The 24043-nt window shown below is 43.6% G+C and overlaps 2 protein-coding genes and 1 long non-coding RNA gene across 3 annotated transcripts; all 3 read right to left on the minus strand.

Annotated features, from left to right (window-relative positions):
* Positions 1-1488: 1488 nt before the first annotated feature.
* Positions 1489-10059, minus strand: LOC134488981 (zinc finger protein RFP-like). Its single transcript, XM_063291363.1, has 7 exons — positions 9766-10059; positions 7345-7440; positions 6178-6396; positions 5728-5750; positions 5345-5460; positions 3287-3415; positions 1489-2379 (listed from the first exon to the last, which is right to left on the minus strand). Exons 1-7 carry the CDS (start codon positions 10021-10023, stop codon positions 1856-1858), a joined length of 1365 nt encoding a protein of 454 aa, XP_063147433.1. The 5' UTR covers positions 10024-10059; the 3' UTR covers positions 1489-1855.
* Positions 10060-14372: 4313 nt separating this feature from the next.
* Positions 14373-15453, minus strand: LOC134488982 (uncharacterized). Its single transcript, XR_010067066.1, has 3 exons — positions 15256-15453; positions 14784-14891; positions 14373-14453 (listed from the first exon to the last, which is right to left on the minus strand). It is a non-coding gene; the product is annotated as an uncharacterized LOC134488982 (long non-coding RNA).
* Positions 15454-17052: 1599 nt separating this feature from the next.
* LOC134489928 (E3 ubiquitin-protein ligase TRIM17-like) lies at positions 17053-23954 on the minus strand. Its single transcript, XM_063292805.1, has 3 exons — positions 23342-23954; positions 21177-21272; positions 17053-17157 (listed from the first exon to the last, which is right to left on the minus strand). Exons 1-3 carry the CDS (start codon positions 23762-23764, stop codon positions 17053-17055), a joined length of 624 nt encoding a protein of 207 aa, XP_063148875.1. The 5' UTR covers positions 23765-23954.
* Between the last annotated feature and the right edge of the window lie 89 nt (positions 23955-24043).

Consider the following 24043-nt stretch of genomic DNA (forward strand, 5'->3'; position numbering starts at 1 on the left):
TGGGTGGCTTTCATCCTGGTGGAGTTTCAGAAGGCCTTAAAGACCTAGCTAGTCTCCTAGACTTTGGGCTAGGATGAATGAAGCCCCAGTGAAGGTGTTGTGTTTCGTTGTTTTAAGTGGCCAGATTTCCATCTTATTTTATCTTGTATTGTTTTATTTTGTTTTATTGTGAGCCACCCAGAGAAATATGGAAGCTGGATAGCACCTAAATTAAACATTCAATAACTCTTTTCAGTATGCTTTAACTCTATGAAATAAATTTGTTTTCAGTATGAAAACACCATGTTGGGAAGTCAGCATATATAAGGCTGCAATCCTCCACCCACTTATCTGACAGCTTCATCTGAGGGAATGGGAATTATTTTCACTCAGCCTTTAGTATTGGTTGGCTAGGTAGGTGTTCAAGCAGGATCTCATGGGCCATACGTTGTGTAGTCCTATCGATCAGGGAAAGGCAGTGAATCATAAACCAGCACATGGTTTCTAAGGATTGTAGCGCATGTTTTAGGCCAGAAGCAGAATTCACGTGTGGCTTAAAATAGAGAAAAAAATATAGTCCACGACCAATATATCACAAAAATCAATAATGTATCCCAGATCACACATATATGGATAAGTGCAAATCATAAAATTAACAGGATGCATCAATCAACTGTATTTTGCATATGATGTAACAAAATTTGGCTAAACTCAGAGTAACAGATTCACATGTATCTGAAAGTACAAATTGTAAAAATCACCAGTCGGTGGGCTTAAAACGTGCAGTGAATTTATGTAGTGCGAACCGAAGCACAGTTGCAGCCTTGAAGCAATTTGGAGTTATTCACAGTGGTGGCATGGGTTTTTGTTTTAAAGTAGGTGTGTCTGCGCAAGATTAGTTACAAAAAATGTCAAAACAAGGAAAATCCACGTGTATTGAAATCAGTTACGTTCCAAGACAAATCAATATAAGCATTGCGCAATGGAACAGCCTTACAGAAATGAAGTACATGATTTTACTTGCTTGCAAGATTCATTTTTCAAGTGCAACTTTAAAACTTACGTGTTATTTCTAACTCAGTGTGAAAAGGAGGAGATAATTTCCGATTAATAGGTGGAAAAAGAAAGCAAGTTCTACTATCAGTTGAGATGCAACTTACTTCATGCAGAAAACTCTGCATTGGAATTAATATAGAGCCCCTGTAGCGGAAGAAAACGAGTTGAAGGGGAGGGTGTAGGAGTTTCAAGATTCGAAGCTCTCCTATCCCCCACATGCGAGAGGGAGGTGGGGATGGAAATCTACCTGCAGTGTCCCAGAAGGCTGTGTGCTGAAGGCTCTGACTTCAGATTTTGCCAAAAAGGCCGGCAGCCATCGGTGAGGCTTTCAGCTTGACTCTAAATTCTTAAATTAGAACTGCCATCTCACAATTTCTCCCAAGCACCTTTCCATCAGCCATGAGGGCTAGAAACATATGCTTTGCGTTTCTAAATGTTCTACTTGGCCTCCTCTCCAGCACATTTATTTTATTTTGCGCTCCGTTACAGCTGGGGTAGGGCAGGACAACTTTACTGTGAGGTAAGTGTGTCCAACTATGTCAACATTTCCAAATGGCTATATTTTTTACCCCATCACAGCTTTCTGCTAGTCAAAAGCCAGTTTGACCAATTGCAACTCCTTCCATGAACATATATCCTCGACCGATGCTTTCTGTGACACCTAACGCTTCAACTAAAAATTCGGAACAAAAAAGTAGGCATTCCTCTGTAGACAGAGAGGTAACAAAAGTAGCTCCAGCCAACTGTCACGTTGCTGCTTGAGGTCCAAGATGAAACAACACTTCTCCAATTGCTGAAATTCAAAATGCCAGGAACGACCTCAGGGGCATAAGGTGAGCTGAGATCCAGACCCCACCCAGAACCAAGGGTGAACCCTCTCTTGCTTGAATGAGATAGGCGGAAAAGTGAAAATGGGAACGTCCAGCTCTGCATCGAAAAACGCCACCCACCCTCCCTCATAGTCTAGGCACACTCTGATCCTCTTGGGCTTCCTCAGCACGTACAAGGTGGTCCAGCGAGACGTCAGTGCCTGCAGTTGGCCCCAGCACTGCTCCACTGCCCAGACGCCTTGCTCTGGGCTGAGGCTGAGGCACCCCTTCCTCTTCACAGACTCCTGGGCGATGCCAACGGCCCAGTTCTGCCCCTGCTCCACGTTCACCACCCAGGAATGTTTCCCAGAGCAGAAGCTCTCACAGCCCAGCACAAAGAGCTCAGAATCAAATCTCTCTGGATTGTCTAGCAAGGTCTGCGCGTGATCCAGGTGCATTACTGTCTTCCGATCCAGGGAGAGGAGGAGATGGGGATTGGCTGTATGTGAGTCCAAGGTCACGCTGACTGGGGAGACTGAAAGACACAGAAGGAGGGCGATGGTCAGGCTGTCTTCTTAGCTCCAACCCGACTTCTCAATTATCCAATTAAAGCAAAAGCTGTTCCTGCCAGGAAAGCAACACAGATGCTCACAAGCAACAGTGAATGTTCATTTGCCCGAAGCCTCAGCATCCACTATACAACCTCAACATGCAACTGTTATTTTGGAGATCACCTACTAGTATCTGCATCTCCTAAGCTTTCTTTTAATCATCTCTTAAGGTAGGATGAGACATCTGCAGCCCCAGAACATTATGCATGTGAAAAATGAGCCATGCAATTTCTTACCGTTTAAAGTAGAAAATGCAGCCTCATAGGGTTAAGCTTAACATAGAAATAACCCCCAAAATCACTGTCTTCCTCCTCCTGCTGCTTCTCAACTGTCTTAAACCCTCCCTAGAAAATCTGATTCTGAGTGTGATGCAAGCAAACTCATTTCCAGCTTCTCCCAAGGTATATTAATTGTGGCCCCGAGCTACCAGAGGTTGTCTACATCAAGCTCCTGATCTGGCAGTTCCTAATGCGGCCTGCCTTGGGGCCATACACAGCGTGTGCCCATTTACTTGTTATGTAAAGAAATGTATTGAGCTCTGTAAGGCACTCTAGAAATGGTGCCTCCTAGTTAATGCTCAGAACACACCTGGTATGCACCACGGCCTATTTGCAAGAAGCCCATCCAACCAGCTGGCCTCATGCCACTGCATCGTGCACAGGCAGGGCCTTGCTGCACAGGGCCGCGTTGTAGAAAACCAGCATCCCAAGCAGCACCTTTTCCACACGAATGTTCTCCAAGCCTCAGAAGCAGCAACCTTTTCATCCCGCCCAAGCTGCAAGCCAAAGGGTGTGCAAGAACGAAAAACAAATGACACCAAGCCAGCATCACCTTTCTTATCTGCTATCAGGGCATCATCATGCGATATGGGCCCGAAAGCCTGCGGCTGATCAACCTGGCTCATGAGGACGGCATTTAGCCTTTGAGTCTTGTCTTTCTGAAATGCATCTGTCAATGATTCTAGACAAGACATAAGGGCAAAGGGTTGGTCCTTCTATCAAGAGCACATTGGAGAATTTGCAGATCTTTTTACACACACACATCTGTCTGCCTGCCTGTCTGTCTTTGTAATCATCCATCCAAAATTCCCAGTGGGAAAAACTTAAAAATGTATCCCCACGGGGCCCTAGAACCTATGAAAGAAAGAAAATTCTGAAAATTTGAAAGATTCAGAGAGTTTGTGTTCAAGAGATTCCTGCAGTTCTTCGGAAGGCACCGTTAGCTGCATTGGGCATGGAGCTAAGGATCAAACGTGGCATCTGGAGTGGACCTCTAAGCAGGTCGGCTTTCCTGTTCAGAGGTAACACAATCCTAAACATCATGCTCCCGACCTGAAGTGGGATACCTGGGGCTCCCAGCATTCCCCATCACTGGTCATGCTGGCTGATGCTGCTGGGAAATGTAGTTCAGCAACATCTGGGCAGCTTTAACTTCTCTGCCTCTCCTCCAGAAAAAGAAAATTGAGGTTTCTTTGCACAACTTCTTGCCACATGCTCAGAGACAAGGGAGGGTCTCATGCAAGATCATTACAGGTAGTCCTCGCTTAATGTCTGTTTGTTTAATGATGGTCCGAAGTTACGACAGCCTTGGAAAAAGTGCTTTATGATCTGTACTCACACAACCGTCGCAAAATGTCGCACCACCCCAATAATCACGTGATCGCAATTCAGGTACTTGGCAGCTGCCTCACATTTACAACCAGTTGCAGCATCCTGCAGTCATGTGATCACGATCTATGTCCTTTTTTGCCAGTTTCTGGCAAAATATATCCATTGGGGAAGCTGGATTCACTTAATGACCATTGTAAAAATTGTTGTAAAACTGGATCTGGTCACATGGTGACTCACTTAATGACTGCACTGCTTAACAACCAGTTTTTCAGTCTCTATTATGGTCATTAAGTGAGGACTACCTGTAGTAAAATGTACGATCTCTTGTTTCCTGAAATGTAACAGGATTCCATAGTTCATCCTCAAGGAGATGTCTGCCTTGGTCCTACTCCTCTTTTAGAATTTTTCTTTTTCTTGTGACTGATGTTCCAATCATCTTTTTCAAGTGACTGGTTCTCAGGGTAAGCAAACTATTTTGCTTTGATATGTTCTGGGTTCAAAACAGGTGTCAAAACACTTTCTTGTAGACTCAAAACACTACTGACATGCTTAAAACTGCATTTTCACAGTCAAAACAGCAGATCCATACATAAAATGGACCTTTCACAAAATGTTTTGGGTAATGGTACAGGTAGTCCTTGACTTACGACCACAATTGGGACTGGAACTTCCATTGCTAAGCAAGGTGGTTGTTAAGTGAGTCACACCTGATTTTATGACCTTTTTTGCCGCAGTCGTTAAGCAAATTCAGCTTCCCCCATTGATTTTGCTGGGGAAGGTTGGGAAGGTTGCAAATGGTGATCATGCGACCCCTGAACGCTGCAACCATCGTAAGTGCAAGCTGGTTGCCAAGTGCCTGAATTTTGATCACATGACCACAGGGATGCTGTGACAGTCATAAGTGTGAAGACCAGTTGTAAGTCATTTTTTTCAATGCCATCATATCTTCAAACGGTTGTTAAACAAATGGTCGTTAAGTTAAGGACTACTTGTAAATCAGTATCAGGAGCTGCCATCTAAATCTCCCACAATACCCTCAACATTACCATAATGCTTCAGGGCAATGTGGGATGAACATAGTTTCAATTTAAATACTTCTGCTATCATCTATAGCTTCTTTCAGTATTCATGGAAGTAGAAATTCTCATTAAATCTAGAGCAAGTCCGGAGAATTAATCTATTCTTCCCTCTCTTTTTTCCCCATTTAGTGGAGATCATTTCACAGGAACAGGGTTTACCCTACAATTACAGAAATGTGTTTCTTGCGTAGCTTCCATACCTTTAAATTTCTTGAAGTTTTCCATTAATAGACCACTTTGCTGAGAGATGGCACTGAGATTTTTTTCCAGGTTAACAGGTTTCTCTTGGGAGCAAAGGAACTCGCCCTTTTCACACCTAGGAGATCAGAGAAGTCCCAAACTATTTTGGCTCTGTGGCTTCCCCTGATGCTTGAGTTGCCTCCAACCATCCAGTAAGAGAAAAATAAGGAGGACAGCCAGACTGTCTCCACATTAATTTCCGGCTGGCCTCTTTAAAGAAAGAATAGGAGCGGGCTTCCTCTCTTCTAGACGGAGCTCACAGGAGAGCAGAAAGGAAAATTATTATATTTTCCTGTAATTACTCCATTTCTTTATTAGCCCTGAAGAATTAAAAATCACATACCTGCTTAAAGTTTCCTTGAGGTCCTAGAAAAACCAGAGACATTTGAGTTACTTTGTGAAGAGGAAAAGGTTATTAGACAACAATCTTGTTCAGAACAATTTTAAAGTTTTATTTTTTTTTAAGAAAGAAAAATAACATATAACTTTATGAGATCAAAGGGAGATAGTTTGAAGCAGGAAGAGGATCCTAAAGGTAGGCTTCTTCCCAAAATGCTTAGAAACACTCCACGGAGCAGAGAGAGGCCTGGTTCAAAGCTTTTCCCCCCTGGGTTTGTTCCCTAAAGAAAGAACATGTCAGGGGGGTTCTGGGAAAACTCAGGGTCACAAGATTCTTGCTGAAGTTAAGACTAAATGCGCAGCGCAGACTGCCCTCTTTGCTGCACAGATGCTTAGGCCCAGGGAGAAACAGCCTCAACAGTTTACGTTAAAAACACAACCCTAGAATGTCCACCTGCAAAAATTCGCCCGCAGGCCTCTGGCAGTGCTTCTCTAGATCATAGATTAGGTCACTGAGAAAAGAAATGTTGGTTGAAAGCCTGGTGCTAGTTTCATCCTGTTCCTTCTCCAGTTCACTCAGCTGAGCCAAGAGACAACTTTCCTGCTCTTCGAGACACAAGCGGAGCTGCTGGAACACCTGCACAATCTTTGCTCTTTCTGCTTTGATGTCTTCCTGCAGACAACAGAGAAACAGGCCAGAAAATAAAAAGTCAACGAGACTAAGGTTGCTTCGCTTCTCCTGAAACTTGGACCTAGGCTGGCCAGCTAATCTTTGAGGTAGATAGGTATGAATGGCTGTGCATAAGTTTGCATGAACGACGCATGGATGAAGTTGAAACCTTGCTCACACGTGTCTTGATTTTCTGGATAAATTAGACAAGTAGCTCTAGAAGGTTTACAGTTTCTGACCATAAAGACCATCTGCACCATTTTCTGTGTGACAAAGAACAGTCTGCCAGATATAGCTGTTATGAAGATAAAGACTGGCGGGGGTGAGGGCGGGGATGATTAAGCAGATCTCTGTTCTCTTCCCCTTGGAGAGACAGACCCACACAACAATTACATGGAACTGGAAAGACAAGCTCCATTTGGTTAGACTGTGATACCAGGACTATGGGACTCAGGATCAAGTTCCCACACATTTACAAAACTAATTGGGTGACTGTGAATCAGTCACTAGAGCCCAACCTACTTCACAGGGTGAAAAAACAAGCATGTCACCTTACGCTTCTAGTGCAGTGTTTCAACCTTAGCAATTTTAAGATGTGTGGACTTCAACTCCCAGAATTCCCCAGCCAGCCATGAAGTCCATGTTGAAGTCGAAGTCCACACATCTTAAAATTGCCAAGGTTGAGAAACACTGTTCTAGTGAAAAGGCAAGGTGTAAAATGTAACAAATGCATGAAATAAATTAAATAAAGCCAGAGAGCAACTATAGGCTATAATCCTGCATTCTGGATTAAATGGACACAGATTGCTCATGATTATTTTTCAGAAACTTGAGGTAAAACCATATTTTATTTTAGGAAATGTGCAAAAGTCAACAAAGTGGAGAATGTTCTGCAGCAAAGAGAAACTGCTGCACTGTAATTATTTTCCCTAGTATGAACAAGTTACCTACCAAATACTCAGCCATTTGCTTCTCTCGAATCTGCTTTGATCTTTCAGCAGCTGTTCTCTCCAATTTAAGATTCTGCAGCTTGATCTGGATCTCTTCCTGAGCAAACAAAACCATTTTGGACACCTGTTAAGATTGTTCCCCACAGTTATTGAAATGCTAAAACAGCCTTTCTCAACCTTTTGACCCTGGAGGAAACCTTGATACATTTTTCAGGCCTCGGGGAACCCCTGCACATTCAGGCTCAAATATAGGCCAGAAGTTACAAAACTATTATATTTGTTTCATGTGTAGGCCTGTGCATACTGTATGCATAAGAGTGTTTTTAAAATAAAAATAAAGAATGAAACTTGCCTCTTTAATGTGAAGCTGCCTGAATTGGAAATAATTCTTAACTAAATTGTGATCTCCCAGGGAACCCTTAGTGACCTCTTGTGGAACCCAAGGGCGCCACAGAACCCTGGTTGAGAAGCCCTGGGCTAAAGTATAAAATGCCCGTCAACCCCAGTTGTTGGGGAACAATAGTAGAGACAAGACTTGGCCACCTTGGGTTCTGCTTAACGGTCTCCATGAGGCAGTCCGTTGGCTAATGTGGACAGCAGGATGTTAGGCTAAATACTGTAGGCCTGTCAACTGCCAGGATCTCTCTGCAGGTTCCTAAGCAGGGAGAAGACAACTGGGAAAAGTAGATTAACCAACACTAAATAAATCTCCCTCAAACTGAGCTTGACTATTGGTGATTTCACAGACATATCCACGTTATTTCCTTTACAACAACACAGAAGTGCTTTGCCATTCCTTTTTCTGAGACATTTTTTCCCCCAACTGTCCAATCTAGCTACAAGTCTGGGATATCCTGGTAGTCTCCTATCCAAGTACTAACCAAGTCTGATCCTGCTTGGCTGTTTGGAAGAACACCCAGTCTGTTGCTACTGCCCGAGGCACAGCTCTGCAATTCTCATTTTGGCTATTTATTTTACTGATCTGGGCACTATCCAACTCCACACTGACTTTGCTTGGCTCACAATATAACAGAGCAAGATAAAAAAATTGCAGTGAAATAAATGAATAATACGGCCAACTAATACTAAAACATATGGAACCATAAGCCAAACACATCAAACAAGGAGTTCCATCCACCCTACCAGGCTTATGCTAGACAAGTATTTCTCAATCTCGGCAGCTTTAAGATGTGTGGACTTCAACTCCCAGAATTCCATGTTGGCTGGGGAATTCTGGGAGTTGAAGTCCACACATCTTAAAGCTGCCGAGATTGAGAAACACTGTGCTAGATTGATGTAGGATTTTAATTGGGATGGGAGGAAAGGGAGGGGAGATGAGGTGGTTATGCAGATGCATTAAAAGTGAGACACTTGATGCGTGTAATGAAGTGAACTGTAGCTCCTGAAAGCTTATACCTTGTAATAAAGTGTGTTAGTCTGAAAAGCTGCTACCAGACTCCTCCTGATTTTTGGCTAGATAGACTAACGTGTGCATCGATCCTGGGAAGACTCTCATTCAATTTTTTTCTCACTCATGCCACAATCTCACAATTCAGCCTACCTAATTGAGCTGTAAAACAAGAGGAAAATCCTACTGCCCTTTTGATCTTGCAGAGGAAAGATTAGATCTAAGTCTAGGTCTAAGTCTAGACCTAAGATTAGATCTAACTCTAAGAATAAATCACAGTACACCTCTTACAAACTGTCATAAAAACATTTTGTAATAATGATAATGATAATCTTGTCTGGATTCAAAAGTTAAGCAGGGTAAGATTCGTTTAGCACTGGATGGAAGACCACCAGGATCCCAGCCAATGACAAATCACTTCCATACTGTTGCCAAGTAAACTACATGGATGTGTCCAAGAAGCTACCAGGAGTCAAGCTTGATTTGAGTGCCAGCACCAAAGCTAAGATCCAATGAACTGTTTCGTTTGGAAGACTCTTGCAAGGAACCCTTGTAGATGGGTCAAACTGCAACTTCTGTTTACTACAGGGATGGGGGATGATAGAAACTGTATTCTTGCATTTCTGGAGATCATCTTGCTGGGGAAGATGCATCATACAGAACATACATATTTGATCTCATGGGATTTGGGAAGCTGATTTCAATGGGGGACTGAAGGAACAGGTTCTGGAGCATCATTCTAGGTTTCTCAGGGAAAAAGCTAGGATAATTAGGCTGGGTTTCCACTGTACACCAGACTAGGCTAAACCATGGTTGAGTACTCTGTGGTGCAATCAGTCCTGGGAAATCCAGCTGATGCCTTAACCAGCAGGTTAACCCAGTGTTCCTCAACCTTGGCCACTTTAAGAGGTGTGGACTTCAACTCCCAGAATTCCCCAGCCAGCCATGCTGGGAATTCTGGGAGTTGAAGTTCATACCTCTTAAAGTGGCCAAGGTTGAGAAACGCTGCCTTACCCTGTAATCCTGAGCTGCTTCCTCCACCGGAAGGACCAGATGGGCCCGGTGCGTCTTGGATTTGTCGCATACCAAGCAGATGAGGGCGCGGTCGTTCCAGCAGAAAACCTTGAGGGGCTCCCGATGCTTCTCACAGAGGGCCTCTTCTGCCAACCCTTCGGCCGCTCGGAGACTCAGCCCTTCCGACGTCCTTGTCTCGGAGACCCGCTTTTCCGGGGCATTCTGAACACGAGACACGGCTTGCTCCCGGTCTCCCATGGCCTGGAGGGGAGCGACCCGCGTCCTCTCCAGCGCTCCGGGAGGGCGGAAAGGGGGGTGGGCGGGGAGGGGCGCTTCGCGGACCCAGCGCCCAAAGTTTCCTAGAAAACTCTCGCTTTCCTCCAACCGGCCAACCTGGGCGGTGGGAGGAGTCGTCTTCTGTGGCTTCAGGTTTGATTGGTTGATGGGGCCCTCCGGTGTGTGAACGGCGCGGGGAAGGAGTGCCAAACGGGAGCCCCGGTCTCGATTTGCGGGCTGTTCAAGGCGGAGCGCGGTGGGAAGCGAAAGCGCGAGCGGGCTTCCTGCGGCCTGAGCGTGCTGGTGAAGGGGAGGCTAAAATGTCAGGGCGCTGTCGCCGACTACCTTCGCATCAGCGCACAGTACACCAAACTAGGCTAAACCACGGTTGGGTACTCTGCGGTGCGGTCAGTCCTGGGAAATCCAGCCGATGCCTTAACCATCGGTATAAGCCAACCGTGGTGGCTTTAAGGTGTGTGAACTCGGCTCTCTCCAGCCTTGGGTTCTGTGGATGAGCAGCACCCCTCTCACCGCTAAAGCCTGTTTTGGCCTGTACGCGAAAGATCATCTATCTGTTGGAGTTTAGATTTAACGCTGGGAAGCTCATCCTACAATAGGGCTACAGGCCTATAAAGAGCCAGTTTCATGAATAGCAACGGAGTTTATTCCCAAGTATATGGACCCGATGCCTGGGAGGACAGGGTGCTTGTGATTTTATAGTATAACTGCTGTGGAAGACAAATTTTCACTGGAGTAGCACTGCACCTGCTGAAATCGCCTTTTCTAGACCACTGTTAGAGGTGCGAGAAGTCTGCTTTCTTGTAAACTTGGCTTGTGTGTGGAATTCCAGGCAATGAATATGGATTTTTGAAACTCTCCTGGCAGAGATAGCACAAAACCTGCTCTCTCAGCCATCTCAGAAGACTGGTCGTTTCCATGTTTCTCTCTGTGGGAGAACCCGTAATTTCTCTTTTGGCCTGGTTGTGTCACTCTTTCCTCTGGTGGCTGAGAAGGCATCCCCACGGCATGCTTGAAACAACAACTCCCTGCAGGCTGTACAGAGGAAGCTGAACCGATTCTGAACACACACATTTTGTGGCAAGAATGAATTAAGGCTTGTAATGTGATGGTGGGCCAAGCAATGCAGCCAGCTGGCTTGTTGATAAGGAGTGCTGGAGGGCCAACTTTGCTGAAAGCAGAATTACAAACCGACTTCCTGTCTTATTTATTTTAAAGCATAGTGCGCCCTTTGCTTTGGGGCAGAGATATAAAAAGGGATACTTACAAAAAGGGATACTGTTTAAGATCCCGATTCAAAGGTTCGCCAGGATTTACAGAAAGGTGTGCTACACCAGTGCAAACCTACAAATCTTTCCTCCAAAGTAAATTCCTCTGCTGCTCCCAATAACTATGCAGAAGATTGCCTGGTGGGAGATAAAAGCACCATGCCCTCTATTTTTATTTTAATGATTTGTTATGACTCTAGACAAGTTATGAAGTCAGTCCTGTGCCTCCCCAAATCAGCATTTTTGACCCTTCTCATTCAATTTCATGGATTTTTTTTCCTTGAGAGAGAAAAATGTTGATGTTTGCATGATACAGAAAACTTACACTTATCTTGAAGATGGCAAAACTGTACAGGTAGTCCTTTTTTAATGACCACAATTGGGACTGGCAACTTGGTTGTTGAGTGAAGCTTCCACTAAGTAAAACTGCAAATGTGCTTATGATCTTACTTCAGCTTTCCTTTGCTTTACAGACCTGCGAAGGTCATAAATGTGAGGTTCAGTCATAAGTTTTACTTTTTCATCAGTCATAACTGTGAACAGTCACTAAACGAGGCAGTCACCAAATGATGATTACTATCTATGCAAGCTTTCTGTCTTTGTTTATTTCTTCTCTCTCCAGTGGTCTGCAGTTTCCCTGGCTTTTATTTCAATCCAATCCCAACAGGAGACTTACATGGGTGCTCCTATCATGGGCCTTAGATCAGGAAGTAGGGCCACCAGGGAGAATATACTGTAGACTGCTGGTTGTAACAAGCTCAAAACTGGCCAAGAAGCCATGGTTTGCTCAATAAACTGCAAGGTCTACTCATACAGAGTGCTAGGCAACAGGCTAAGAAACCATATTTTTGCTTGGTTCAATGTGTGAAACATATTTTAACAGGAATTTAAATTATGCCACTGGAACTCAAAGAATCTGGAAATATGATACATTCATTTGGGAAAAAAGGGTTTGAAACCACTTAATGGCACTTGATGGAATATTAAAAAAAGCAATTTAGCTAATCTTTTGCAATTCAAGACAGATAACACATTATTATTTAGCTTTATATAGTTAAAACAGATATAAATTCATGTCAAGGGCTTTACTTTCGAGGAACAGTAAACAAATTCCTCCGTAGAGCATCTCTAAAATAAATTAGAAATGTGACTTCTTAATTCCTATGTAGTAATTGCAATCAATGTCTAAGAATAGAACCATATGTACCAAAATAACAGTACCTATCCTGGAAGAAGATATATCAGGAGGCTTGAAAAAACTGCACCGTTTGCTAAAGCACAAAGGATTTAGGATCAATTATCTGAACAGCCAAATGAGGTCTAAACATGCTCTGTGAATATGGCTGCTCATTGCTTAGAGCAGGAAAAAAAAATAAGCAGATACACTAGGGACCAGATGCAAAAGCAGACAGGACTCAGGTATTTTTACCATTTGTGCAACAAGGTAGCATTGGGTTTGATTTCTGGTGACCATTTTCTTCACAGTAATATGAAACTGCAATGTCTTTTATCATAATTTTTCCTAGGGATTTCCTTGTAGTCTCCCATCTAGGTATTAACCAAGTTCAAGCCATTTAGCTTTTCTGAGATCAGCTGCCATTCACTGTAACAACAATTGTGTAGACAAAGGGAATTTCAGCAAGTCCAGCAAGCTTCAATAGGGCAAAGAGATGCCCTATTTTCTTTTACATCTGAAACCCTATTAAACAAAACATTTTGCAGGCCCAGCATCTATCATCCAGTCTCTCCCTTTAATTTTCTTTTTTTTTTCTTCAAGATTCTTGCTAGAAAAAAAAATTAAAGGGAGGGACTAGATGACAGATGCGGGGCCTGCAAAATGTTTTGTTTTGGGTTTTTTTAGAGGCAAATCTACGAGGTGGGCTGATTTGGTACTGATCCATCCAGAATCTAACTGCTATATTCACCTGAGAAGGCAGGCTTGCACGCTAAATTTACATATAAAATAGAATCAGTGAAATATATTGGATGAAGACTGAATTATACTGAAGGCTGTTCCTCAGTATAATTATACTGAAGGCTGACTTAAAAATGCTAACCACCAGGCATAAAATATGCTGCCCTCCCTCAGCCTTGGTGCGGTGGGGGGAAGGGGGGTGTCAAAAGGGCAGTCATGGCAGCTTGCTTTTTCTCCCCCTGCCCCATCGTAGACATTGCTGCTGCCCTCGCTGGTGATCCTTTATCCTACCATAGACATGATGCTGGGAATGGTGCTGTTCTTCCTTAAGAGAACAGAGCATATCAAAGGCAGGTAGATTCCCTTGGCATCTACCACCTCCTCCCACCCAACTCAGCAACTAGGAGAAAAAACATCCACCAATCACTTTTCTTAAAGTAAGCTGGGACTGGAGTTGGTTAGAAGAGGAGGCAAGTTTTGACAGACCGAGTTTAGTCAAAACATGCTTTGGTTTGGCTTTGCATGGATGCATTCAAAGGGAACTATCGGTGATATCAGCTGATCCCTGGGCTTCTTTGAGATCATCAGTGTCTCACAGTAGGTAAGACTTAAACCAATTAGACAAATTCCCAAGAATTCATAGTAAGTAATGCAAGAAGGGAAAAACCCTAAAAGGCACAAGACACCCAAATATTTTACATACAGGTAGTCCTTGCTTAACAACCATTCGTTTAGTGATGGTTCGGACTTACGACATTGCTAAAAATGGACTTGTGACTGGTCCTCACACTTACAACCAACCCTGTTGTCACATGATCACGATTTGGGCACTTGGCAACCAGTTCACATTTATGACTGTCACAGTGTCCTGTGGTCACATGATCGCCATTTGTGACCTTCCCAGACAGCTTCTGGCAAGCAAAATCAATGGGGAACTGCATGATTTGCTTAATGACCACGTGGTTCACTTAATGCCCATGGTGATTCACTTAACAAGCGCCGCAAAAAGGTCATAAAATCTGGTTGGATTCACTTAATGACCGCTTCACCTAGCAACCAAAATTCCAGTCCCAATTGTGATCATTAAGCGAGGGCTACTTGTATTGATCTTCTTTTCACTCCCTTATTGATGTTTGATAGAAAGTAGTTTGGAAGGAGAAAGCAGGCAGGTTTACACAGATGTGAAGCATTTTTAAGTAATATAGCAGGTACTACAGTGGATGTAGGGATGCAGTGGTGCTGCAGGTTAAACCTGAGCTTGCCAATCGGAAGGTCGGCGATTCGAATCTGCATGACGGGGTGAGCTCCCGTTGCTAGTCCCAGCTCCTGCCAATCTAGCAGTTTGAAAACATGCCAATGTGAGTAGATTAATAGGTACTGCTTCGGCGGGCAGGTAACGGCGTTCTGTGACTGTCATGCTGGCCACATGACCATGGAAGTGTCTACGGACAAACGCCGGCTCTTCGGCTTTGAAACGGAGATGAGCACCGCCCCCTAGAGTCATGACTGGACTTAATGTCAAGGGAAACCTTTACCTTTACCTACAGTGGATGTGTTGCTTCTGCTGAAGTATCACTACAAGAATTTGGTACATAATTCCACCTAAGATAGTGAGCACGGAGATGATTTTTCATGTTTCTTCATGTTAGCTAGGCGAGAAGAGCATTAGAAAGGGAGCATAATCTTCAGTATTTATTTCATAGCACATGAGCCATTGCTGAAACTGATTATTGTGAGGTTTTTCTTGCAGACTCTGCTAACATTTAAGGAAATAAAGAATATTTCCTTTACACCTGCTTGTCATGGTATTATCAACCGCTAACGTCTGCAGATGAAGTTACCATTAGCTAAACAATCACACTAAGTTTATGAGGGAAGGGGGCATAACAAAAATGGGGACCTTAGCCTTTGCACCCATTGTTTACACGAGATACATTTTCTTGTTTGTTTGTTTTTAATGAAAGCTGAGAAAGGAGGGCAAAATACAGGCAAAAGCCCTTGTCGTGCACTTACTGTCTCCTACTGGTGCCCTTTTAACAGGCTGCTGAGATGGTGAGGAATGCATTCTGCTCTCTGGGCCACAATCAGAAGCATCAACTGCTGTTTGGTATTGTTCCAATTTCCTGTTATTTGCTGGAAGATGAGAATGCTGGAACTGTTTTCTTTTTGCAGCAGGAGGGCTGGAATCCTCCTCCTCCCCCTCCCTGTCCCATGGTAGAACATCTAGTGGAAACAAGAGGTCCAAGACTATGCAGGGGCAGGGGATTAATGTATCTGCTAAAAGTGACTGCCTCCCCTGGGGTATCTTACTACTTTATATTTACGCCAGGGACCTGGAAAGGAGGTGTGGATGGCAGAAGAAAAGCCCTAAACAATTCAAAAAATTGCCCTACCTAAAATAAGTAAAAAGGTAATTTGTAAGGTGAACTTTAATGTATGTGGTCAGAACTCCAGATGAGACTGTCAACATGTTCTGCTTGCAGAAGAATGCATGCCTACCTGCTGATCCAGTAGGAATGAGCTTACTTTGACCTTGGAACCCTCAAGGGCTCATCTTCAGAATTATTTAGATCAGAAATGGGAAGCTCTCTTCTGAGAAAAGACTGAAAATTAACCCTTAACATTAACGGTTTTAAAAAATTAACCCTTGAGCACCTTTGAGGCTGCGTAGAACAACTGAAGGTAGCTGGAGTTTACAATACAGTGAAATATATAACTCTTCCTTTCTCTACACCTCCCGTCTCTGTCCACTGCAGTTCCTTCCCATCTCCCCCCTCTGTTAACCCAGGTCAAATCTAACAATGTAAATATGACTTCTACTTCTCCTTTTATTCTGGTTCTATCCTTTCCCATACACTGTTATTTTTGCATCTGACAAAGGAGAATATAATTGTTTTGGTGTGTTAATTTGGTTTGCTTGCGAGCATACCTCTGTGTCTATAATATATGCAAACACACCTTTTCACTCCCATTCGTAGTTCTAATTAAGCTGCTCATAAAAGCCAAATCAGCCTGTCCTTCTGATACACGCACCATTGGCTTAGCGTGTTATATGGCCCATAACCACAGTCTATTTATTTATCATATTTGTAACACCGCCCATCTCCCCAACAAGGGGGGACCTGAAACTTCCATGATCCAATTGCGGCTTCATGTGTTGCCCAAGCCAATGACTAATTTGTAGTTAAGTAGCTAATACTCTCCAAAACAAGATGAGATAAAAGGGAAGCCACAAATCTAAATGTCTGGATGACCTCCAAAACATGCCTCAAATCTCATGGTAAAGACAAATGATGTACTTGTTTAAGACACAGGTAGTCCTCACATAATGACCATTCATTTAGTGACAGTTGGGACTTACAACAGTGCTGGAAAAAATGACTTACGACCAGTCTTCACACTTAATGACTGTCACAGCATCCCCTAAGTCACGTGATCACAATTTGGGCGCTTGGCAACTGGTTCACATTTATGACCATCACAGCATCCCACGGTCATGTGATCACTATTTTCAACCTTCCCAGTTGGCTTCCAGTAAGCAAAATCAATGGGGAACCGCATGGTTCACTTAATGACTTAACACCTGGAGTGATTCATGTAACAGCCGCCACAAAAATAAAATTGGGTCAGCTTCACTTAATGACCACTTTGCTTAGCAACCAAAATTCTGGGCCCAATTGAGGTTGTTAAGCGAGGACTACCAGTACTGTGGTTGTATCTCAGTGGGTTTTATTCTTTTCCTTTATTTATTTTAAATAAATGTGAGTTGGGGCTTTGACATTCAAGGGTGCAAAAAACCCCCACACCACATTACAGAACTGTAGGTAGAAGGAAAAACTTACTGCCACTTTGTTTCTTTTTCAAAATTTGTTGGAAACTCATGAGGTTCTTTCTGTAGTTCTGAAGATAGACGAGCTAGAGAAAGAAGTAATCAGTTACAATGTTATAGAAAACAGTGGTAACACCAGTGACAATACTTGTGCTCCATAGCCAAAGCCAAAAAAGGTGCTTTAGAGCACACCAGGGCATACCTGCAACACTACTCTGCACACACATCTTTTGTACGCCAGCTACAGAAAGTACAATTCTGTGCAATCCTGGGAAAAGATGTAGTTGTGCTCTACAGCACTGTTTCTCAACCTTGGCAGCTGGCTGGGGAATTCTGGGAGTTGAAGTCCACACAGCTTAAAGTTGCTAAGGTTGAGAAACACTGCTCTAAAGCAGTTTTTTGTTGTTGAATCAGAAGTGTTGCTAATGAATGTAATGTGGCTAAGCAACTGCTTGACCAAATTAATGACTATATTATGGTCACAAGTAAACTGGAAGTCTCTATTTTCCTTACAATGAAATTACTGACAAGCAAGTTGCTTTAAACAGTGAGAAATGTGTATATTGCTTTTCTCAGCATAAAAATACAATGAGAGGGAATATTGTAGTTGATGACTTTTTGGGGTACAAATGGCCCCCGGCTTGGGCATGAATATGTGCATTTTTACATCAACGCTCCAAGCCATTAATTCCCAGAAATATTGGTCTTTTCATTATTTCTATTTTCTAATGCTGCTTTTTAAACATTACCCTAGACAAATTGGGGATTTATATAGATGAAGTATATACATATTTTTTAAAAACAAATAATTATTTCCAGAGGCTTCTGTCAACCAAATTACACTCCATGCATCTAGGAAGTTGACTGCAATTCACAAAAGATTCTGCAGTAATAAAATATGCATCTTCGTTTCCATCTAACTATGGCATGAAGGTGTCATGAGAAATAATTTTTTCTGCCATGTTCTCATGATGTTGATTTTGTTTCCTTCCAGCCTACATTTGAGGCTCTTTAGCTGTTCCAGTTTTAAAATGTTTACCCTGCTTTCCCAAGACAATTTTTGCTGAAGATATGATCTGGCAGCTTTGCTGACCATTTGGTTGCTCACAAAGTCAGAGGTTGGCATCTGCCCAGCTCCTGTTGGCAACTTTAGGCTGCTGCAGGCATGTCCCCTTCTTTGCAGTTGTTGGGAATTGCCCTCTGTGGCCATTTAGGCCTGGCCTGGTTCTGGTTTCTGCAGAGGCATCTGCCTGCATAATGTCCAACCAGCGCTCTTCAAGGTGGTCACCATATTGTATGCAGGCACCTTAGAGAAATGGATTTAATGCTCTTTTGGAAGAGCGCTAATTCTGTGCTGCATAGAGTGTAGCAAAACACATCACTTCTTTTAGGAACTTGCATTTAAGGTTCCTTTCTGTTTCTACATGCATGAAACGTACTTCTGTTTAGAAAGTTGGACCTAAACATATATTTAAATGTTAAACTCATACCTTTGAGTTCCCACAAAGTCTGTGTGACCACCCCGTTTTGTCTCATGAGAAAATCAAGCCTTTCTTCCTCTCCAGGGAAAAAATAATTTAACCCTTGAAACTTCCTTTTCTTTAACCTGAAAAAGGAAGGAAAATTTTATATGTAGAATGGGTGGATGGTTCTAAGGTGGAAAAGGCCCATATGGACCATTTGTGTTGCTTTTGCCCTAAGATATGTCAGAAAGGCATAAAGCAGCGGGGGGGGGGGTGTAAATTTTTGATGGGCAAAGATAACACGAAACAGTTGGGGAGGGCTGAGTACTAGGTGGGGCCAGAGCACAGATGGGGAGCTGGACTTTAGGGAGAGGTTAAAAGGCTGCACAGTTTTTGCACATGAGTTTACACCATAGGTTTTGTTTGATTTCCCCATCTCAAAATGGCAACCATCGATTTTGTGTGTTCCTGATCAGAGGGGCCTCTGTGGGCCACCGAGAGGGGAATTGTAGGCTGCAGGTTGTTCAGCTGCTGGCATTAACCGTCTCACAACAGGAGAATGGCTTCCACCTCTAATTATACTTAAGAAGGAATGGAGCTTATTATGAGCTGATGGCCCCACCGTTTTGCTCATCAGCTTTCATTTTATTTTTCCGTCTATGCATTTATTAGATTTTTTTTTCTGCTGTTCAATTGTGTCTGATTTTTGGCGACTGCCTGGACAAGTGCCTGCAGTTTTCTTGGGAAAGTTTTTCAGAAGTGGTTTGCCATTGCCTCCTCCTTCCTAGAGCTGAGCGAGAGGGACTGGCCCAAGGTCACCCAGCTGGCTTTGAGCTTAAGGTAGGACTAGAACTCTCAGTCTCCTGGTTTCTAGCCTGGTGCCTTAACCACTGCACCAAACTGGCTCTCATTTCTTAGACAGTCCAGCACAAATCAGAAGACAAAGAAGACCAATACCTCATCAGTGTGGTCTGCACCTCCTGAGAGAGGGAGATAAGAAATAGTTTAGCGTTACATAATACAAGCAGAGTCTACAACAAGACGTTGCCATGTGGACTGGAGCCACTAGCCCTTTTCCAAGATGTTTATTTATTTAAAAGAGTTCCCTTTTAAATAAAAGTTTATTTTATTTAAAAGAGTCCCCTTTTTGGGAGAGATGGGCAGTGATAGAAATCTGAAAAATAAATAAATAAAATGTTTGTTTATTTATTTATCAAATTTGTCACTGCCCATCTCCTCCCATCAGAGGGACTCTGGGAGGTTTACAGCAAAATAATCAATAAAACAATAAATATATAATAAAATTACAGTATATAAAAGTGCACTGTATAAAAACGGTTACAAGTAACAAATTACAAGTCACAATTACAAGTAACGAAGTCCGGATAGCTATGATCTAATGCAGTCTTTGCGTGGGAGGGGTACTTTAGGGCACTAGCCAGCCCCAGGCATGACTATTCCCCTCCCTACCCCAAGCCAGGTGGCAAAGCCAGGTCTTCAAATTCCTCCAGAATTTGTTCCATTTTTCCCCATGACTTGGCCTCCTATTTCTCTTTTAACAGGCCCTCAGCACGCTGTGGCTACTGAGTGTGCAAAACCCGCTCTGAGTTTTTCCTCAGCTTCCCCTAAGCCAGTGTTTCTCAATCTTGGCAGCTTTAAGATGGGTGAACTTCAGCTCTTTAAACTGGCTGGGGAATCCTGGGAGTTGAAGTCCACCCACCTTAAAGCTGCCAAGGTTGAGAAACACTGCCCTAAGCCTTTCTGATACCCCTTCTTTTATGTGAATGGTGCCATTTCAAGGATGAGTGTTTATTTCCCAATTAATTTCATTAGCACAGAGCACATTAACTGTCTGGTTTTGATGATGGTTTATGGGACAAACCATAACAGCACCAATTATACCTTAGAAACCCCAACCATTAGCCAAAGCAATGTGTGAATCCAGCCTTACATCTGGAATTATGGGAGAGGAAGCCCACTTTTTCCTATGCCACACATCACTTTATAAGCTTCTCTCGTAGGTATCCCACATGGGAAGCAATGGTTTTGTTAAGCTACCTTTATCTAACTTTGCCTCCCCCAAACTACCTTCCTCCCGATGCTCTTGGTCATGCTGCCCAGGAAGGGGCAAAACCAACACGTCTAGTGGGACTAGTTTGGGGAAGAGGGATCTAACATAAAACACTGGTGGTCTGTCCATCCCCAACTTTCTTGTTCTAAATTTCAAGAACTGTCCCGGAGTTATTCTCCCATCCCATCTTTCATAGGAGAACTCTCATTTACCACAAGAGAAAATAGTGTCAACTTCCTAACCTGTAAAAACTCATAGTCTAGTAGGGGCCATCTTTCTTCTGCCACAGAGATCAGGCTATCCAGGCAAGAAACCTCCTCTGAGATTGTGGCATGTGTACTTGCTGTTTCTTCACTGCTACCTGGAGTGATTTCCACTGAGTCAGCAGCAGCTGCTTCTGTTCATCAAGAAATTGATCTACCTGCTTGAAGGCCAATGCTGTTTTCTGCATCTCAGCATTTATTGTATTCTGCAATAAATTCCAGCAGGGAAACATTTGGTTACTACTGTCCTCTAAAAGACAGACTGAGGGCAATTTCCCCTCTGCTAGTAAATAAATTCAAGAACCTACCAGGGCCTCTTCGCTCCTCGCTGAATTCACCGCCTGAAATGTAAGGAGCTTTTCCTTTTCTTTCTTCAAAGATACCAGCTGGTCTTGGAATTCTTGCTGAATAAGGGAGAACAGCATTCTGACTTATTATACCTTGTGGCCTTGGACCCCTTCAAAGAGAATCTTTAACAGGCCCCTTACTCTCCCAATGTGGAGCATCCAGCTATTTATTTATTGAGTTTATTTATTTATTAATCATATTTATATGGCCGCCCATCTCACACAAAGCGATTCTGTTCAGTCTTCCAACTAGCACGTTTAAGATTAAACCAGGCACTCATGTAATATATTTACATTCCAGACTTAACCATTCTCAATGTCCATCTTTCAAGAATAATATGGAAACTATAACTTGTTAAGCCATAAACTTTAACCACGAATAATCAACGTATGCCTGTTCTGAACTTCAGCTCCCATAATCCATGGGCCAGGATTGCCAACAGCTGGGAGATTATTACAGTTGAAGACCAATATGACTAGAGGACACCAGACTCTAGGGAAAGCTGGTCTATCCTATCCCCAAGATCATTTGAAGAAACTTTTGGCAGCAAAAATGATAATAAACCATTAAGACCCTGTGCTGTTTTGCTGCAGTTCACAAGCACAGGCTTTATTTGCTTATTTTGGCTTTTTGAGGAGTGCTTTCATGTAGCATGAAACAGACATCTGGCTAATTTTGTAAGTGTCCCATGTGTGGAAAAAAAAACAGCACTGGGGCCTCCAGCTGGATACAAGAGCAAAGAAAAAGTAAACAAGAAGAACAGGGTAGAACCCACCCCATGCTCCATTCAACAGTCACATGACCCTTTCTTAGGGTAGATGTCCCTGCAAAAAATAGGTCTTGGTGCTTGCTTTTTTTCTGCCATGTTCTCATGTTGTGGCTTTTGTCTCGTCCCCAGCAGAGCTAGGACAGCGTAACATCATCCTCAATTGTTCCAGTTTTAAAGTACAGGTAGTCCTCGGGTTACGATGGAAATTGGGACCAGAATTTCTGTCACTAAGTGATGCGGTCATACAGCATGGCGTCACGTGACTGCATTGCTTAGCGACAGAAATCCCAGAAGTCCCCGTTGCCATTGTTAACCAAATCCCACGGGTCATTATGCGAGGACCTACCCCGATCCAAGCCATTCCAGGCTTGGTGCCTCCCAGCTCCAAGCCTTGGTAGGGTAAGCGACTGCCTCATCTTCAACTCCCCCCACCATCTCCCCCCTTTTGGCTGCCCTGCACAGTGGCACCCCTCAGCTGTGGTGCCGGCACTGAGGATGAAGTAGAGGCCCAGGGCCTTCAGCAGTCTTGGCCAGCCGCCACTGCCCCCAAGCCTCTACTTCAGCCCCAGTTGCCAACTGCTTTGCATAGGGCCAGGCTGGGCAAGCCTCATCAGCAGCAGGAGAAGGAAGACGGCAAAGGTCAGCTGGACATGGCAGGGATGGCAGAGCGCAGGGTGGGGGGTTGGGGCTTTGCACTGTAGTGCTGGGGTGGCTGGCCCCAGCAGCACTGGGCTGAAGTAGAGGCCCAGGGGTGATGAGGAGTGCCACTGTCCAGGGTGGCCAAAAGGGCAGAGATGCTGGGGGAGATAGGCAGGAGTGGGAGTTGAAGCGCCCCTGCAGTCCTAAGTGCGGGTGGGCTGCCCAGCGCCCAAAGTTTGATCACACGACCACAGGGGTGCTACAACGGCCATAACTTCAGGGACTGGGAGTAAGTACCATTCCTTCAGTGCTGCCGTAATTTTGAACGGTCACTGAACGAATGGTTGTAACTCGAGGACTACCTGTACTCTGACTGGCAGTTACATTCCAGGTCTTTTAATATCTTCATCAGCAAACATTTCATCTGGCTACAGCAGAGGAAGTAAGATAGCAAGACTCTCTATCGATTTTGCCACAAATAAGGGACATTTTGAGTCCTCCCCTCACCAAAATATCCCCATAAGCAGCCATTGTACCAGCTCATTATGTAACTGAGTCTTCATTTACTAACTGCCAACTAACCAATCTGCAGAGAACCACAAAGCTAGCGTACTGAACATCTCAGACCACAAATGAAGGATATATGAAAAAGGGGTGTACATTTTAGCCAAAACAGAAAAGCATAAGCCATCTAGCTTGGATTATGTTTGATCTTACCTCATATTCTAGGATGGCCTCCTCCACAGGAAACATCATGTGGTCCTTGTGCTCTCTAGATTTGTCACACACCATGCAGATCGCCATTCGGTCATTTTTACAGAAAAGTTTCAGCGGCTCCTGGTGCCTTTGACACATCCTCCCTCTCATCTTTCCTTTTTCTTCCGTCTTTTCATTCAGCTTTGGGACAATTTCGGCAATGTTTCTCAGCTCCCGGTTGGGCTTCAGGATTTTTTTCCGGCTGGTTGCTCTACACCGAGGGCAGTGGAAGTGGTTTTTTTTCATCCAATGCCAATATTTAGTAATGCAAGCTCGGCAGAAGGTGTGCCCACAATGTATGGAGACTGGGTCACTGAAATATCCCAAGCAAATGGAGCAGATCAGCTCTTCTTTGAGTCTTCTTGTCATTTCCTCTGTGGACATGATGGCTGTCCGTGTTAAACGCCCTGTTCCTTTCCGGCTGATACTGCTCAGTGTTCCTCTGGGGAAACAGTGCTACGTTCTCACTGCTTTCACTAAACCAACAGAAATCTTGAGGGGGTTTTTTGTCCTCAGGATTCACAAAAACAAACAACAACAACAACAGCAATGAAACTTCTGAATGAACAATAAGGACACCACTTGACTGCAAAAGACATCAGAGCTTTGTAAGGAAAAAAGAAAGTAGTAGTTAAAAAGTTAAAATCTGCCGTGGAAAGTGCA

The sequence above is a fragment of the Candoia aspera genome, chromosome 2, assembly GCF_035149785.1.
Source record: "Candoia aspera isolate rCanAsp1 chromosome 2, rCanAsp1.hap2, whole genome shotgun sequence".
Lineage (NCBI taxonomy): Eukaryota > Metazoa > Chordata > Lepidosauria > Squamata > Boidae > Candoia > Candoia aspera.

Coding starts and splice junctions, on each gene's coding strand:
- LOC134488981 (XM_063291363.1), bottom strand. CDS start 10,023: ATGGGAGACCGGGAGCAAGCCGTGTCTCGTGTTCAGAATGCCCCGGAA. Junction 6,397..7,344: donor AGCAAATGGCTGAGTATTTG/GTAGGTAACTTG, acceptor TGTTGTCTGCAG/GAAGACATCAAAGCAGAAAG. Junction 2,380..3,286: donor CCTGATAGCAGATAAGAAAG/GTGATGCTGGCT, acceptor TGTGTCTTTCAG/TCTCCCCAGTCAGCGTGACC.
- LOC134489928 (XM_063292805.1), bottom strand. CDS start 23,764: ATGTCCACAGAGGAAATGACAAGAAGACTCAAAGAAGAGCTGATCTGC. Junction 21,273..23,341: donor AGGCCATCCTAGAATATGAG/GTAAGATCAAAC, acceptor TCCCTTATTCAG/CAAGAATTCCAAGACCAGCT. Junction 17,158..21,176: donor CGAGGAGCGAAGAGGCCCTG/GTAGGTTCTTGA, acceptor TTCTTTCTCTAG/CTCGTCTATCTTCAGAACTA.